This window comes from Coenobita brevimanus, chromosome 44, assembly GCF_032717465.1.
Source record: "Coenobita brevimanus isolate Jiangsu-jjx chromosome 44, ASM3271746v2, whole genome shotgun sequence".
In the NCBI taxonomy this organism is placed as follows: domain Eukaryota; kingdom Metazoa; phylum Arthropoda; class Malacostraca; order Decapoda; family Coenobitidae; genus Coenobita; species Coenobita brevimanus.
The window spans coordinates 1,621,601-1,634,461 of NC_136997.1; the positions used below are offsets into that span (position 1 = coordinate 1,621,601).

Here is a 12,861-nt window from a genome sequence, read left to right on the forward strand (position 1 = left end):
GTGTACAAGTAAACGTAAGCATCACTGGTGCACCAGCACCTGGATGGTAAAACCCAACCACCGCGCTTTAGGCACAATACCCACGGGTTCTGAAGCTGCCCCACGTCATCCAGTAGATTTACACAAGGTCGTTGATAAGACTGCACTCTCGTCGTAGTGATGCGATATCATAAGGAAGTCAATATCAGGTGTCGTTACCCATTATACGAGGAAGGACCGGAGTTGTGTGTGAGAGAGAGAGAGAGAGAGAGAGAGAGAGAGAGAGAGAGGTCTCTCTCTTTCTCTCTCTCTCTCTCTCTCTCTCTCTCTCGCTCTCTCTCTCTCTCTCTCTCACACACAACTCCGGCCCTTCCTCGTATAATGGGTAACGACACCTGATATTGACTTCCTTATGATATCGCATCACTACGACGAGAGTGCAGTCTTATCAACGACCTTGTGTAAATCTACTGGATGACGTGGGGCAGCTTCAGAACCCGTGGGTATTGTGCATAAAGCGCGGTGGTTGGGTTTTACCATCCAGGTGCTGGTGCACCAGTGATGCTTACGTTTACTTGTACACACCAGCAGCACTCAGCCTTTATCCCACCGTAGGTCCAGCTTATCATTGGCTGTGTTATACTGTATAAGCCTGTATGATGACACGGTGCATAAAACACTCCTTACTTAACATATAAAACTGCGTTGTTCACTGCATGACTTAATGTTTCTATTGGTTGAAAACAGGACCTCATTCAGACTGCTGGGAGGTGAAAGAGTGTTCAATGGTCAGTCAGTATAGTCACCAAAAACGCGACTTTGGCTGCTATCTTGGCGGGAGTGTGAATAAGTCAGTGAAGTGTATCACCAGACTCCCTGCACAAACACACGTAGACTATACGCAATTTTACACTCTCCCAGCAGCACAACGCCACTGATATATTTTGTGTAGCCGTGGCAACATACTAAAAACCTTGTGTTATAATGGCAGGCAATGGACAGACATGTATGGTAATGGAAATATTGCTCCCTCTGGAGGAACAGTGTGTGAGTGTGGACACACGATTAAATAGTATAATGCGTCTGGAGCTAAGGAGGGCCTGAATGTGTAATACTTGTATGGAAACTAATGTAGGAATGTTTTAAAGAAAGTACAATATAAAATGATCAATGTTGGTGGATGTTGTGTCACAACTACCCAAACTAATGAAATACCACCTCGAAGAAAGCGACATCATTTGTGAACTGAACATCCGTAACACCGTTATTTAAATTATTATAATACAAGATATGCATTCATTATGCAAATACAATATCTCATAACCTCCGCGTGATCCATCAGTATGATGACTACACAACATTTTTCGCACATTAAGCCAATAGCTGTCCAACACTCAAAGTAGCTATAATCCTATGCAACAGAACATCTACTTATACCATGATTTGAGAATATAATGATTGTTTTTCCTTACAATAAAACAGACTGGATGATGCACAACATGGCATGACCGTTGCGTCACATGCTTAATCATAAATCATTTATGGCCACTCTAGTTCAGCCACAAAAATGTTACAGCAGTTGAGTCGGACTCTCACTAGACTCAGGTGAACCACGTTTCGAGACATCAGACATCACACCTTCTAACATTTATGCTCAACTGCAGTTGTTCACCACATTGTATGGCGAACATTAAGACTCCTACATTCATCCAATACACGTTATTGCATTCGGAGTGACAGATCACCTCAGAACATCTGTATAATCACACCCTTCATCTTTCTAAACGAAACACGACAGTGTTTCGATACATGCGCCCCACCACCTGTCCCCCCTCCCCTCAGTTCCACCTCGCCTCACAGTCATCTCCCATCAGAAAAACAATGGGATCCAATGGCATTGCTATTTGTTTTTCTCTCTACCTTCTACTATACATACGTGGCTAACACTTGGATTTGCAGACAGATTATGACTTGATAGGACATTGTTTTTGTGGATACTAGATACTGTAGCGGAGGGGAAACTCTGCCGGGTCTGCCCATTCACTTACTATTACTACGATGTAAACAAACACAGTGGTGCCACGTTTCACCAAACACACCACCCGCTGTACTCGTTAAAAGTGGAGGTAACTGTACATAGGAAAATGGAAAAAAGTGTGTGGTAATCATAGGGGGAATTAGTCTTCTTAATGTATTAGGAAAGTATATGGAAGGCTACTTATGACAGAGTTAGGGAAATAACTCAGGAATTAGTTGGAGAAGACTGGCGAGGTATTAGAAAGGGAAGAGGTTGTGTATATCAGATATACTGTTTAAGGTCTTTGGTGGAAAAGTTTCAGGAGAAAGGAAAGAAGTTGTATGCAGTCTCCGTCGATTTGGAGAAAGCATATGACAGAGTGGATAGACAAGGAATGCGAAGAATATTAAGAATACATGGAGTAAATGGGAAGCTGTTTATTTCCGTGAAGAGTATATATATGAGTGCTATAGGGCTGCAGTGTGTATGGATGGTGAACTGAGTGAATTTTTCTGAATGTTGGACTGAAACAGGAATGCGTCATGTCTTCATAGTTTTTCACCCTATTTATGGATGGAGTTATAAAATATATACAAGGTGGGCCAGTGGATATTGGAGCAACCCTAATGAGAGAGGGCAGTGTTTACAAACATCCTGCACTGTTGTTTGCAAATGATACTGTATCTTTAGGTGAAGACAGAAAAATTGCAAGGCTTGGTGAATAAGTTTGGGAGAGTGTGAACGAAATAGAATCTAAAGGTGAATACAGGGAGGAGTAATATTGTAGTATTCAAAGGAAATGAAGTCACCGAATGCACAGTGAGGCTGGATGGTGAGAAAACGGAAAATGTGAGTGCATTTAAGTTCTTGGGTAGTGTGATTAGTAAGGATGGAAGTTAGAGGATGAAATGCTTGAAAAGGTTCAGCAGAGAAGAAAGGTTGTTGGTTGTTTGAATGCAGTGATAACAAATAGGGAAATGGGCATGGAAGTAAAAAAAAATAATCACTGCATGATATTATTGTGATAACAGCTCTGACGTAAGGAAGCGAAGCTTGAACCTTGCTGGGAGGACACAAGTCAAGAGTTAGAGCAATCTAAATTAGTTGTCTGATACGAGCATGTGGAGTTACATGGAGAGACTGACCGACAAATGAGTAAGTGAAGGTGTATTGTGGTGCGGAAATCGATGTAACAGAAAGCGTTAAAAGAAATACTCTGAGGTGGTTTGGCCAAGTTGAGAGGATGGAGAGTAGGAGACTAATGAGAAGAGCGTATGAGTCAGGTGGAGGGGGGAAGAGGGAGGGAGGGACCTAGAATGAGATTGAGAGATGGAGTGGAAAGGCATATGAGAGTGGGAGGGAGGGCAGCGAAATGGCAGGGGACAGGGCGACATGGAGACGATTTGTCTGTGGCTACCCCAAACGGGATTTAGGCGTCTGGCAATAGATGGATAGATAGTAATACTGGTCATTATCTTTAAGTTGTGGGTGTTTGTGAGTGCATATGGGCCTGGTAGTGAAAGGGATGAACAAGAGAGGGAGTCTTTCTGGAATGATGTTGATGAGTGTCTGCAGAGTTTTAGAGCGAATGTGAATGTGGTAATGATGGGAGATCTGAATGCTAGAGTGGGAAATGTAGCAGTTGAAGGCGTAGTTGGTATGCATGGTGTGCCTGGAAGAAATGAAAATGGGGAACGAATGATAGCGATGTGTGTTGAGCGAGAGATGGTGATTGGGAATACGCTGTTTGAGAAGAAAGATATTTATAAGTATACATGGGTGAGACAGGAGGGTGGAAGGGTTGTTGATAGAGCTTTGATGGACTATGTGGTTGTGTCTAGGAATGTAATAGGAAGATTGTTGGATGTGAGAGTTCTAAGAGGGGAGGGTGGAGGTATGTCTGACCACTACCTGGTGGAGGGAAAGTTAAGAGTAGGTAAGAGATGGGTGAGAGCTAGGAGGGTTAGGTGTGGCAGGGAGGTTTTGAAAGTGAGTCAGTTGGATAAAAGAGAGAAAAAGATAGAGTATCAGGAGAAATTGAAAGATGAGTGGAGCGCAGTGAAAGATCGGGAAAATGGCAGCGTGGAGGAGGAATGGCAGTTGTTTAAGAGTGCTGTGGTGGGGCATGCAGAAGAGGTGTGTGGTGTGAGACGTGTGGGTGGTGGTGTAAGAAAAGGAAGTGAATGGTGGTGCGAGGAAGTAAGTATGGCTGTGGCCGAGAAGAGACGTGCATATGAAGTGTGGCTGCAGAGGAAGGATGAGATGTCATATGAAAGGTATAAGGAAAAGAGGAATAGAGCGAGAAGGGCTGTGCGTGATGCTAAAGTGACAGCAGATGAGAGGTGGGGTAGGCGGCTGACAGAGAATTTTCAACAGAATAAGAAAATGTTTTGGAAGGAGGTGAAAAGGGTGCGAAAGGGAGAGTCTGGGAAGGAAGAACGAGTAAAAGCAGAGGATGGAAGGATGTTAACTGAGATGGATGCAGTAAGGAAGAGATGGGCAGAGTATTTTGAAAGATTATTAAATGTAGAGGAGGAAAGGGTGGCTGAGATTGTGGCGGATGGAAGGGTGCAAGGAATAAATGTGTTGGGAGAGTTGAATGATTCTTTGATCACGAAGGAGGAAGTGGAGAAGGCAGTAAAGGAGATGAAAACAGGGAAAGCTGCAGGTATGGATGGGTGTGCTGTGGAATGCCTGAAGGGTGGTGGAGTGACTATTGTTGACTGGTTAGTAAGATTGTTGAATGTGTGCTTTGAGAAAGGTATGGTGCCAATTGACTGGGCAAGTGCTTGTGTGGTCCCGTTGTATAAAGGCAAGGGTGATAAGTATGAATGTACTAGCTTTAGGGGTATAAGTCTGTTGAGTGTTGTAGGTAAGGTGTATGGTAGAGTGTTAATTATGAGAGTTAGAGAGGGTACAGAGGGAGTGATTAGTGATGAGCAGTGTGGCTTTAGGAGAGGGAGGGGATGCGTTGATCAGGTGTTTGCTGTGAGACAAGTGTGTGAAAAGTATTTAGCGAAAGGCAAGGATGTGTTTTGGGCATTTATGGATTTAGAGAAAGCGTATGATAGAATTGATAGGGAGGCTTTGTGGACTGTTTTAAGATTGTATGGACTTGATGGTAGGTTACTAAAAGGGGTGAAAAGTTTTTATGTAAATAGTAGGGCATGTGTAAGAGTGGGAAATGCTGTGAGTGATTGGTTTCCCGTGAGAGTGGGGCTGCGACAAGGATGTGTGATGTCACCTTGGTTGTTTAATATTTACATGGATGGTGTTGTAAGGGAGGTGAATGCAAGAGTTTTAGGTGGTCTGAGTCTGGTAAATGTTGATGGTGGAGATTGGAATCTGAAGCAGCTGCTGTTTGCAGATGATACTGCACTGGTGACTGATTCAGAGGAGAGATTGAGACAGTTGGTAGAGGAGTTTGGAAGGGTGTGTGAAAGGAGGAATTTGAAAGTAAATGAGAATAAGAGTAAAGTGATGAAGTGTACGAGGTTGATAGATGGTAGGGGGATGAATATAGTTTTGAATGGTGAGTTGCTTGAGGAGGTAGATTGTTTTAAATATCTAGGGTCACATGTTGCTGTGGATGGAAGAATAGATGCAGAAGTGAAGTTTAGAATAAATGAAGTAGGAAAGGTGTTGGGAGGAATGAAAAAAGTGTTTAAATGTCGTTCGCTTAGAATGGATGTAAAGAGAAGGCTGTATGAGGGTGTTGTGGTACCGACTGCATTATATGGGGCTGAAACATGGAATATGGGTGTAGCAGAGAGGAAAAGTTTGAATGTAATGGAGATGAGGTGTCTGAGGAGTATGTGTGGAGTGACGCGTATGGATCGGGTGCGAAATGATGAAGTGCGAAGGAGAACTGGAGTTGTTCAGGAGATGGCTGGTAGAGTTGAGCAGAGGGTGTTGCGATGGTTTGGGCATATGGAGAGAATGGATAATGAGCGATTGGTGAAAAAGATAACTAGATCTGATGTGAGAGGTGTAAGGCTGAGAGGAAGACCACGAATAGGATGGATGGATAGTGTGAAGAGAGCGCTGGATGCGAGAGGGATGTCTGTCGAGCAAGGAAGAGTGGCTGTGCGTGACAGAAATAAATGGAGAGAAATTGTGAATAAATAAGTGATGACGCAGCCCTGAGGGGATATTCTCCCGCATTTGGTCTGATCAGCTAGTCAGGTCAGGTGCGGGTAAGGGGATGGGTATGTTATGATGTGGCAGGGGTAAACCAGCTCTGCTGTCGGGCCCTGCTGCGGATGTCACTGATTGCATTGCGCAGTTGACCTTTGTGCGGTGTGGTGCGGTGAGGATCTGTCCGTTCTCCCCTTTGGGGCTAAGATGTGAATGAATGTGTTTAAATGGATGAGTAAATGGAGAGTGTGTCGTCCTGTCTCGGCTACCTCCCTTTCCTTGGGGGAAGCAGCCTAGGTATATAGATAGATCTTTAAAACTATTGCACCATGCAAGAACTTGTTTTTACAGAGCTGTGTTACGTATATATAGCTGCCGTATTCAGCAACTGAGCCAATGCTTTCTCAGTCTATAACGGATTTTGATACTGGAGGAGAGCATATTTTTAGTTTATGCTATTGTATGTCATCAGTGTTCGGGAGTTAAAGCCAAAGTTATTAAAAGTATCGAACTAAGCTATTTAAGTTAGAGTATTATTACATTTACATAATTTTACTCGTCAAAGTATCATGAAGTAAATGTACTAAGGTAAAGGAACAAAAGCATCTTGTACTTAAAGTACGCAAGTACTTTATGTAAAATGTAACTAATAACTGCCCTGCCATCTTTGAGTTCTAAACTAATTTATTATTATTTTGCTCATGGAAATGTGAAATTGTCAGACGTGAGAAATGCTGGGTAGAGGCTGAAAAACAGGGAGGCATCATGTGTTGACGAGGTGGATGTAGAGATGAATAAGAGTAAAACGAGAGCATTGAAGTGTTAGCTGGAAATACATAAGAAAGATTGGATGACTACTATTGTACCAGTAGAGAGGAAGAAAATTGTGGTTATGCCTGGTACAGAAACAAAGGTGGTTGAAATAAGTGGAACAAATGGCACACTATGCGGCTACACAGGGTTATACGATAGGTATTTGGGAGAATAATGATAGAAAAGGTAAGCAATGTACCGGAATAACTGGTGATTTACGTACAGGATGGCTTTAGGAGTGGTAGGGAATGTGCTGAACAAGTATCAGAAATGAGACACGCAGTGGGGAAAGCTTGTGAAAAGAAGTGTAAAGTATTTATGGTACTGAATGACCCCTTGAATGCTGCTGAGAGTTTTTATGGTACTGATGCAAGCTGTATTAGGACAGGTGGGCTTTAAGTGAGTGGTTGGAGGTATGTTTGGTGTGTGACAATAAATGTGATGCCAACTTGACTAATCGGTGTACTATTGTGTGTGTGTGTGTGTGTGTGTGTGTGTGTGTGTGTGTGTGTGTGTGTGTGTGTGTGTGTGGAGAGAGAGAGAGAGAGAGAGAGAGAGAGAGAGAGAGAGAGAGAGAGAGTAATAACTGACAGATGATGGAATAAGTCAGATGTGATGTATGCAGATGAGTGTTGCTTTCTGATCGTCAACACATGCTTTCCGAACGGTAACAGTTTTGTTGAGAGGTGAGCGTCGTTATATGATAACTGTTGATAAGAGAAAAGTGATGTCCGTTTAAGAGGCTGATATCCAGTGTGATATGATAGTTAATAGAGAGAAACTTGAACTGATAAGAGAGTGTATTTTTCCCTAGGTGCACTAACAGAAGAGAAGTAAAAGCGCAAATAAAGTGGAAAGTAGAGTAGCAGAAGAAAGAAAGTGGCTGGTGCTCTGAGGTCTGAGTGTGGAGGTTGCAAGAGGATTGTATGTAGGTGTTTTGGTACCCACATTGAAGTATGGGTGTGAGATTTTAGTGTGGCAGGAAAGCGAATCGTCAGGAGTAAGAGCAGTGGAAATGGGGTTATTGAGGACCATGTATGCGTATGTTTGAGTGTACAAGATATGAGTAATGAAAGACGTGGAGCGAGGAAGTATCTTGACATTAGAGCTGAAGAGGGTGTGCTCAGATGGCATGGCAGGCTGAAAAAAGATATATATAAGGGATCAGTTCTGGCGCCAACCTTGTTCCTGGTTCATATTAATGATTTCTTATCTGTCACCCACGATCCCATCCATTCATATGCAAATGACTCAGCACTTCATAGTTCATTCACACTCAGACACCCATTTACAAAGTCTAATATCTCTTCCTCTCAACTCAGTACAGCCATCTCCATAAATCAAGATCTATCTACGATCAGTGAATGGGGACAAAACAACCTTGTCTCATTTAATGCTAGTAAAACTAAATATATACAATTTACTAATAGACAGATATTGCCAGATTCGTTTATTACTTTCAGTGTTACTAATATTCCCATCTCCAAAAGCATTGAAATTCTCGGCATCTCACTTAACAATGCCCATAGCTGGACCACTCGTGTCAGATTACTTGCTAAAACCGCTTCAGAGAAACATGAATTACTGTACGGAGTTTGTAACTTCTTCACTGACGAGCAGTTAGCTATAATTTATAAGTCATGTGCGCTCTCAGCTTGAATATTGCTCACCCTTGTGGAATAGATGTGGAGAGGTTGCATAAAACAACTAGACAAAATTTTCAGAACAAAGCTGTTAAAATTATTAACAACCCTGCCATTACAAATAAACTACCTCCCCTACAAGTAAGAAGGAATGTTGCCTCCATTTCATTATTTTACAGATATTTTGGGGGGCAAATGCTCAGACGAAGTTGCGTCCACTGTGCCACCTCCCCATGCTTTCCCTCGTGCTACAGGAGCATCTGGTAGTGTTCATGACTGGAATGTCACAGAGCCATATTGCAGAACTTCTGCCTATCAGAATTCTTTCATTCCCCGAACTGCATCTCTCTGGAACTCGCTTCCCCAGAGTTGTTTCCCTCCAAATTTCAACCTACAGCTGTTTAAGTCTAACTGTTACAGATATATTATGAACAGAGAACACCAGTAATCTTGTGTATGGATGATTTTTTTTATTTGTTTTTCCTTCCTCTGTTCTGTTATTTAAGAAAAAAAATCACACATCGTTGTTGCACTCTTGGCGCTGTTCTACTTGACATTTCAGTTAGTCTGGAATAATTCACATGTTTTAAATAGCTTGTTTAGTCCAACAGCAGTAGAGCCATGACACACAGATCCTCTACATACATTATATGTTTTACTACTTGATCATTAATATAGCATCCAATCTTAAGACAGTTCAGAGATACACTTGGATCATCAGCATAAATACTAAGGAGGTAAGATGACAGTGTCCCACCCTGTCTCACTCCATTGGTGACCCTAAAATATGAAGAGGCAACGTTACCCCACCAGACGCACATACTCTGCCTTGCACACCAGTAACTTAATACTCTCATGTGATATCCAGTGACACCACTGACACAAACTTTATGAAACAGAACTGAATAATCAAATCTATCGAAGGTTTTACTGGTATCAAGGAAACAAGGAAAGACACCTTCACCTGCCAGTCGATAGGACTCAACTGCTTCTTTTACGGCAAAAATGCGTTGATCTGTGCCATGCCTCCTTTTAAAACCAAATTAATTATCTAGGGTACCGGTAGTTAAATATTCCTCCATGCGACTGAGTAGGAATCCCTCCAGCACCGTACTAGCAAATGCAACCGGCCTGGAATTGTCTTTGCTAGTTGTTTTACTAAATTTTGCTTTATTATAGGAGTTAGAATCACATATATCATTGTGTCCCTCACTAAAACGACTGGAAATTCTCCCCCTGCGCCTGTCTTTATCCATTCGGATCACGTGTATGTGTTACAGCTATGCTAAATACTAGTCTGCACCAACGGGCGGACGATATAGACGTTGTCATACAGTTCATACAATATTAGTGCAACTCACGCCATCATAGAATTCAGCAAGCTTGTCTTCCATGAGGAGCTCAGGTGGGTAGGCGATGTTGGGGGTGATGCTCTTGGCCTTCTCCAGTGCCCTGTAGGGAGTAAGTCATCAAGGACATTAACAGGTTTTTGTGATAAACGTTGATACTTACCATTTTGTCCAATAAATGGAGGTAACATCGTCAAAGGTGTCAACCAGTGAAGAGGTTAGGTGGCTCAGAGGTGACTGGGCAGTGAATCTACCAAGTTATACAAGAGTCCTTCAACCCCTTATCCATCACCGATAAGTAAGTTGGTGGACTGCAGAACAGGGGCAGCTTTAACCTACTGTACAGTCCACTGGGTTCACATTAAGATGAATTGGGGCAGCTCCTATTCCTACTACTTCTGCATCCACCATACTCCTTCCCCCTCCTCTGACAATTACTACCATCACCATAGTCCTCCTCCTCCTCTTCCTCTTCTCCTTCTTCCTCCTCCCCCTAATCTTCCTCCTCCTCCTCGTCCTCCTCCTCCACCTTCTCCTCCTCCTCCTCCTCCTCCTCCTACTACTACTACTACTACTACTACTACTACTACTACTATTACTACTACGGTATTACTACTTCTGCTACCACAGCAGTAAGTATAAGGCTGCAGAAAACAGTGTTTAACGCTGCTAAGGCGTTATATAACGCTCTCACCAATATTAACAACAACTATCTAAACATTAATTCTTAAACATTCTAAGGAATAAATGTTATTATCTGTTCATACACTTTTTCATCATACGTCGTGGCAACTCTGTCTGCTGACTCCAGTTAGTTACATACTTTACTATGCTCAGCGTTCAGGGTGCCTCTTTCTCACACTCTGAGGCAGGGCAGACTAGCACAAACTCTCACACGGCAGGTTGTGCCGGTACGCCTTCCTGACTGAGTCCTGTTTGCCTCAGGATCTGTATATAAATCAAGAATATAATCTACAGAAACCTCACTCCAATTTACCAAACCAAGAATATAAACTACAAAAAAGTCACTTTAATTTACTTCAAACCTCGATCAACACTGAACCTGTAGGCTTCAAATGTAACTTTTTACTCCTGAATCAGTGGCTGTTCCTATTAACAAGACAGTATTTAGGATGATAATCGCTGTTGTGATGCTGTGCTGTTAGCCTACTATGGCTTCTGGCTCTTCCCTACACCACCATTGTGCCCGTGTTCATCGCCATTAGCGGAGGTAACTTTGTCGTCAGTGTCCTGGTGTGTGACTACAAACAAGGATTTTCCTGTTGATTTTTCCTGACGGGTTTCCTGCAGTGCAGTTTTGATGTTCCCAGGCGGACACGACCGCATGGGAAACCCTGACGTCACGCCTCGACATACGTCATCGATTGGCGGCTGGGACTACCTGTGCCCCAGTCAAGAAGGACAACGCCACACAAAGTCAGAAATACATCATGGGTGCGTCACGGAAAGTCAAGGACAGACTCCAATCAACTGGCTCCCTCTGTTATATGATGGTGCTGTGCGTGCTAGCCTCGTCCTTCTCGCGCTTACTTGCCCTCGAGGCAGAGTGCTGATCACATCAAGGATTTCAAGATTCAAGCTGACATATTCTAGTTGGTTACTGCAGCATTCATTACCTCTCTACTACATTTACACCTAGCAGTCTACACACTTTTATTGTTAGTTCAAATTCCTGGTCTGAAAGCAATTTTATTTGTGAAATACTGTAGCAAATGATTTTTTCATTTAGCAGAGGTTACCTTCAGCATATATATATATATATACTTTGTAACTGAGCCAATTTCATTTTCTTTGGACTTTACTAAATGCTTGTTTATTCATATATATTTGGTTTATTCATAAATATATAACATAATTGCCCCTGTATCAGTAGTATGAATTTCGATGTATGGTAAATTTTTTAATGTTATTTCAAAAGCAAATCCACGAGAATTTTGATTCCTTATCCTCACAGTTGTCTGATGAGTCGTGTTTTCTTTATTCTGATTTATATCTGAGTTTGTATTTGATGATGAAATACATTCCGTTGAGTTATTACCTGGATGGCTTAAAGATAAACTTAAAACTGAGTGGGATGTTCCCCTTGTGAAGCCTCCCTGCACTTCACCTTCACATGCAGCTAAAACTCAATCTTGCCTTTGTACTGTCGAGGCATTAGAAACATTTTTGGACACATACTGTTTGCTCTGACCTTGTCAGTTTACATTCCGGAACCGTCAGCATCATTCTGGGAATACTTTTCCATCACATTTTGTTTCAGTCACAGTTACTAACCCTATATCCAGCATATCGTTACCTCAAAGTACAGCAATAATTAAGGTCATGCCATAAAGCCAAGCTGTACACCGGTGCGACCAATTACACAATCGGCAGTCATTTACCAGTAGGTGCTTGAACTACCCAATCGGTACAGAATCGGCACCTTTACTTGCAAAATATATTTATTTTCTTATCATGTAGGTTCAACAAAGCTCATTGTCTGATATTCAGTCAAAAACCTGTGTTTAGCTATTAATGGATATCTGAATCAAGCGTGAAAACAAGGAAAGGAAAGCAAATGTACTTCGACTTTAGATCGCCGTTTCTCCATACTAGACTTCTATTTGTATAAATATTGAATTAAAAATACAAATGAATGTTTACAGAGATTATGATATTTAAAAAATGACTAGAATAGGCAAAGAGAGCACCCATAGTGGTAGTGGTGGTCGTGTACGAGGGAAACTCAAAATTTGTTCTTGAGGGGCTCAAAGGATCTCTCTCTCTCTCTCTCTCTCTCTCTCTCTCTCTCTCTCTCTCTCTCTCTCTCTCTCTCTCTCTCTCTCTCTGGCGGCTTTCGCTGTAGGGCTTGGTAGGAGGGGGAGTTTTCTCATCTGTTATCCATGTTTTACTGTAGCACTTT

General features: G+C 42.2%; 1 protein-coding gene across 1 annotated transcript in view; it reads right to left on the reverse strand.

Annotated features, from left to right (window-relative positions):
* The window catches only part of LOC145398208 (neprilysin-2-like), an 84,447-nt gene that overhangs the window by 23,319 nt on the left and 48,267 nt on the right, over positions 1–12,861 (reverse strand). Inside the window, exon 11 of the mRNA XM_080271161.1 lies at positions 9,951–10,041. Coding sequence (XP_080127287.1) covers positions 9,951–10,041 — 91 coding nt within the window. The remainder of the gene's footprint in view (positions 1–9,950; positions 10,042–12,861) is intronic.